This window comes from Chrysemys picta, chromosome 1 (genome assembly GCF_011386835.1).
Source record: "Chrysemys picta bellii isolate R12L10 chromosome 1, ASM1138683v2, whole genome shotgun sequence".
Classification (NCBI taxonomy): Eukaryota; Metazoa; Chordata; order Testudines; family Emydidae; genus Chrysemys; species Chrysemys picta.
In genome coordinates, this window is record NC_088791.1 from 243037211 (window position 1) to 243043210 (window position 6000).

Here is a 6000-nt window from a genome sequence, read left to right on the forward strand (position 1 = left end):
ATAACGCTGTCCTCGGGAGCCAAAAAAGCATACCGCGTTATAGGTGAAACCGCGTTATATTGAACTTGCTTTGATCCACTGGAATGCGCAGTCCCGCCACCCCAGAGCACTGCTTTACCGCGTTATATCCAAATTTGTGTTATATCGGGTCGCGTTATATCGAGGTAGCAGTGTATTTGTATTCTTTGCCCTGTCAGGCCAAAAAAATGAATTGTTCACCCTTGGTGTCCTTATTAGTTTTTTGAACTCTTAAACACAGAATTTGATGGTTTGTAATTATAAACTAATTTGTTAGGTACGAAAATGTGATGAAATGTGGACAGATTTCATTGTGTATATATGAGCAATAAGATTGTGGAGAAGAGAACAAAAGTGAATAGAAATGCAGCATGACTTGACCAAAAGCTTTAGGTGTGCAGCATTAGGGGAGTTATATTAATATTTATATGGATCAATCTTTTTTTTTTTTTGCTCAGTTTTTATTGCACCTGTCTCGAAGCTGAGTACTACTAAACAAACATTTTGATGACAGATTTCTTAGTTTCACATTAGCTTCTATAAGTATTACAGTATCATCTGCTGACATGTAGTTTTGCAGCTTCTTAAAGCAATACTCCTTGGTGAACCACCTTTGACACTGCTTAGTGCTTCTGCCTGCTGATCACATGATGTGCACTGCTGATATGTGAGTTTCAGATAGGTGTGTCAAAGATGCAGAATTATCACTTTAGTTAAAAGTAGCCCTCCCTCCCTCCTGCCATTTTTTATTGTTGAGAAAGCAAAATTCTTTTACTGTGTTTACTACCTTGTTTTATATTCAAGTGTTATTGGTAATGTCAGCACAGCATTGTAGCTCAGGTTCTGTAGTTTCTGATTCTGACAGAGTTTTATGTCAAAAGTGCAGTAGAAGCCAAAAAGTTATGTAGTTTGTCTTGTTACATTGCGAGTATAAAGTGCACTTCTTCTTTTATTAACTATAGTATTGGATTTTTTCTACCAAATTAATTGATGAGAACATTACATTATTACTTTACAGGTTTTTTGCAGCCTTTCCTAGAAGCCTGCAGCAATGAGACCTTTTTCCGTACTTGTTCTGTGTTGCTTCGAAATCCTAAACTCGATCTACTGGTAGTAGAAAAACTCAGCATTATACTGCAAAAACTCTCCAGAATCAAGTAAATATTTTTTATTTTGTAGTCCTAGTTATCAAAAATTGCTGTTTTGTATTCCTCCTCATAAGCTTTCTGACTTCATTTTCTCTCCTTGACCCTAAGTTTTGCTGAGTTACTTTGTAACATAGTTTTTCTGGGTTGAAATTTACAAAAGGGCCGATGTGACATAGGAATCTAGATCCTATATTCAAAAGTGATTTAGGCACTTAGAAGCCTTAAGTCTTATCCACTTGCTGTGACAGTTAAGCTTCTAAGTGCCCAGAAGTCATTTTTGAAAAGGGAATTTAGACTCTTAAATTTGACCCTTTCTAAGGATCTTTCTCTGTGCTTGTTGCTTTACAAATTTATTGCAACAGAAATTCTCACCTGCCTAATGATATCACATATTGTACTGAATTATGCCAGTGGATTATTTGATTTGATTACTTCTCTTATAAAACAACAGAGACGTAAATTAAAGTCTTTTATTCACATTAGGTACTGGACACTTTTTCCCCCCAGAAAATTAGGGATATATAGATTAGTTTTGATCTTCTTGAGGATAAAAAACAAACAAACAAACCCTATAACTCTAGGTGGGGAAAACAAGATAAGTTTCTAAGTTGAAAGAAAAAAACAAACTATTTTTCATTGGAGATAAGTTAGAATTTAATAAATTGTGATTTTTTTTCAAACAAAATTGCTTAAAAATTTGTAGACTGAAGGAAAAAAAAAAAAAAAAAAACCTCACATCCCTATCAGCTGTTGGATCTTCCAGTGTTGGGTCTGTCTACAATATTTTTAAGTATCGTTTCTTTCTGTCTGTATTTCCAGGGCTGTCTCTCTCCCCCTGCACTCCCCCCACCACTTAGTCTACTACCCTATCCCTCTTTCACAGCTATGAAAACTTGCTTCATCTCTTCCTTAAGGTTTCCTTGGGCTACATTTAAAAGCCATTTATCTGTGGGAAAGGATACTTCTGCCTGGGGCCATGTTTTTTTTTTTTGTCACACTGCAGCAAAACCATAGCAGTTTAGAGAGAGTGCCATTATCACTGACAATGTAAAGAATCACATTCATGGAATATAAAATACAACACAAATTTTGGTTCCATAAAAAAGTCCGTCTCTCCAGAATAGTGATTTTGAAATTCTCTTCCCATACTTGAAAGTAATCCAATAAATTTTTGTCACTGACTAATTTTATATGAAAATCTTTTGCAGAAGTAATAAGAAGATGTTTGAATTGTTTACTATTCATCTAATGATCCAAGAGCTGCAGAGGACAACACATCCAAATCATGCTTTTCTTTGTATTAACCTCAATTCAATTCTCTTTAATTTGGGCTTAACAAAGACCAACTCTCTTGTCTCCAGTCTAAGCACAAGTCACTAACGAACTGTATTTTATTATGGTTTATGTTCTGTATAATTTGTACAAACAAGATTATATTTATTTATAAAAACTAGCAAAAGATAGTGCAAACTCGCTAACAAGAACATCAATAGCTCATTTATTACAGCATGGGTTAGAATTTGTCATGTTACCCTCCCTTACAATCAGTGTATTCATTGAAAGAGAAGGTGGAAAATTGCACAATCTTCAAGAGGCCTTCTTTGTTTTTAAATTTTAAATTTAGCTGAAATATACTACAGGGTTAGTGCTGTGCTGTTCTAGAAAACTGACCTGTTCAACACAACTGGCACCTGCTTGCTAGACACACCACTAGTACCTACTTTCCTCACAAAGTTGTGAAATATGAGTTAACCTTAAAAATATTAAAAATTAAAATTCTTCAGTGTTTTACCAACATTTATTATTGTTGTTTTGTTGTACAGGTGGCACATAACATGGAAACATTAGTCTTTTTGCAAATGTATTTCAGGAAAATGATTGTTTTAATGTACTGAAGTCAAATTGTGATGCAATTGAACTTGATGTATATTAGGTATATGTTGAATGAGAAATTTTCTCTGGCCTGCAATATCCAGTATTTACAGGAATCGCTGTTCACTGTTATCTCTTTACTTATATGTATTTGCGGTACATCGCTGTGCTTTATTAACTCATGATACTGGTTTTGTATTTTTTATGGATTTTGATTGTAATATTTCTGAAAATATAAAGTATTAAATTTTTTGGAATAATATTACTTCAGTTAAAAGCCATAATCTTTTAATAAAATGAATCTATTTTCTATTTTATTAATGTCCAAAAGGGCCGTAGTCCAGTCTCCTACTTATGCACGCACTTTTCCATACATACTTTTCAAACACTAACAGCCAATTAATTTTGTCATTTATATGCATAGGTATCAGTACTCAAAAAAATGCATATGTACACAAAATGAGTCACTTGGCCCAACAAGTCTTTCATTTCTAATGTTTGTGTTTGATTATGCCATTCTGTAGAACTACAAGATGTATTCTTCGCAACTCCTTGTAATTATATAATTGAAGCTGTGATTATAATTTAAGAACCTGCTTTATAATAAGTCTGTGTTTGATTAACTCTGTGACCAGTCCATGTGAAACTTCATACAAGATTAGCTTTAATGCCCTTTGAGTTTTCTGTGCAGGTTTTGTTTGGTTTCTTACTACAAAGTCTTTGAATTAGGGCTCTGACAGAAATATGTCCATTGCAGTCTGACCTTTTGTTGACAATGTTTTTTTAAGACATCATTCTACACCAAATATGGTAGACGGGAAATCCTGAGTGTATCTAGTGCAACGTATAATTTAAAAAAAAGGGGGGAGGGGAGATTTCAGATAGCTTTTAGCTATTATTCATCATAGCTGAAAGTTTGTGCCAATGATTGCTGATGGATTAAATCTTTGAATAAAAACTTCTCCCGCAGCAGATATATTTTTGTCAAATTTTATTTCACAACAGAGAAGGTTGTACGTGCCAATTTTCTGTTAGCAGCCGCATTTCTTCTACTCATGATCTGTTCCACCCTGCCCAACATAATCTTCTACCCCTGCTTAAGCATTAAAAATGCTCAAATTAATGTACAAAAAATTGATTTGTGAAGATGTTACAGTTGCTACACACACCTCATTGTTAATTCTGCTCCTGCAGGGTTGTTGGCCTTCCATCACTCCATTTACTAAGCTACTACTTCCTCCCAATACAAACAAGTACTGCACTAAACATCCAAAACTAATAATAGCAGTAGGTTATAGTTTCATAAAGAGGTGTGTGCAGAAGGGGGGATTGAGAAGGACTGAACTAAGGTTGCCATGCCTGGTCTATGGTGTATTGTAGTTACAGTAATGTTAAGGGGATGTGCCTGTGGGTAGAGAAGAAGAGGGCATATGCTACTAAGGGTATGTCTACATGCAGCTGTGAGTGTGCTTCCCAGCATGGGTAGACAGCTATGCTAGCTCTGATAGAGGTAGTGCTCTGAAAAGTGTAGCTGGGAGTAGCATGGGCCATGGTGGAAGCTTGGGCTAGCTGCCTGAGCACATACTCAGTCAGCTAGCTCCAAGAAGAATAAGGCTATATCTACACTTTGAGCGAGGGTAGTGATTCCCAGCTCAAGGAGATGGATCTGTACTAACTCTTGATTATTAAATCGACGGCCAGATCCTTAGGGGTCTTCCAGTTGATGAGGAGCTCTACTGTATCTTTGTTTAGGTACCCTCCGTGCTAATCTTTGTCCAGTTTTTATCAAAGGAGGAATTACACTGCTCTACAGCCAAAATGCTTCTGAAATAAATGTAGTCAAATTTTACTAATTCTGGGTCACTGAGAACGAAAATGATGCTTAAATTTTTTGTTTGGCTCTAGTTTTCAAGATATGCTATTGGGTCAGTATATACGACCCTTGACTTGGGAATGGCGGAGGATAAGTGAGTTATAAAGGGAAGGGATCTCAATTTAAACCAGAAATGACTAAAATACATCTTTGACTGGATCTATGAATAAATCTATGACTGGGTTTGGACAGTACTTGCTTTTTGGCAAAACAATGAATGATGCAATCTGAAGCTGGTATTGCGTCATACATGATATGAATTGCATCATGTAATTCCTAGAAGTCATGGATGATGCAATCATAACGAAGCTTACATCACTCTGCTGAACAAATTGCTCTATATCAGCTCTAGAAATCATACAGTGTCGTGCTCTCTTATTTGTCAGTGTTTGATTTTGCAAAGGGACACATTTCTGTTTAGCCAAAGTGAGCAGAGATGCCTCGTACTTGTGTGAACAGTGCAGATAACTTCTGCTATGTTTGTGGTGAAGTGACTTTTGCATCACAAAAGCGCAGTATAACCACTATGGTTAAGAAAGCCTATCACCTTTAGTTTGGCTGCAAAATTGGAGATCAGGACAAGAGGTGGACCCCACACATATGCTGGAACACTTGTGCAACAAATCTTCGCCAGTGGTTGAACAGGAAAAGAAAATCTATGCCTTTTGCAGTGCCAATGATTTGGAGAGAGCCAACAGATCATACCAGCAATTGTTACTTCTGCATGGTGCCTCCAGTTGGGAAAGGTGTGTCAAAGAAGAAAAAGTGGACTGTGCATTATTCAAACATTCCATCAGCTATACGCCCAGTACCCCACAGAGAAGCACTGCCGGTTCCTGATGCACCAGAATAATTCTCACTTGAGTCAGATGAGGAAGAGGATGAAACTTCTGGTCCTGAACCATCAATGTCACAGGACCCACATTTTCTCCCATCCTCCTCCTCTGAACCACACCTCATAACACAAGGTGAACTGAATGACCTTGTCAGGGATTTGGAACTACCCAAGAGTAAGGCAGAGCTGTTGGGCTCCAGACTACAGCAGTGGAATCTCCTGGCAGGTGATGTTAGGGTTTCCATGTTCCGTGA

General features: G+C 36.8%; 1 protein-coding gene across 14 annotated transcripts in view; it reads left to right on the forward strand.

The window, feature by feature from the left end:
• Window positions 1-4012, forward strand: part of CCDC138 (coiled-coil domain containing 138) — a 65937-nt gene extending 61925 nt beyond the window's left edge. For 11 of the 14 annotated variants that reach the window (XM_065580980.1, XM_065580969.1, XM_065580970.1 and 8 more), the window contains 2 exons: window positions 1037-1175; window positions 2375-4012. In XM_065580980.1, coding sequence (XP_065437052.1) covers window positions 1037-1175; window positions 2375-2546 — 311 coding nt within the window. In that variant the 3' untranslated portion in view covers window positions 2547-4012. Of the gene's footprint in view, window positions 1-1036; window positions 1176-2374 lie in introns of those variants that run through there. The other 3 variants (XR_010597696.1, XR_010597695.1, XM_065580976.1) reach the window with 1 other exon arrangement.
• Window positions 4013-6000: the final 1988 nt, after the last annotated feature.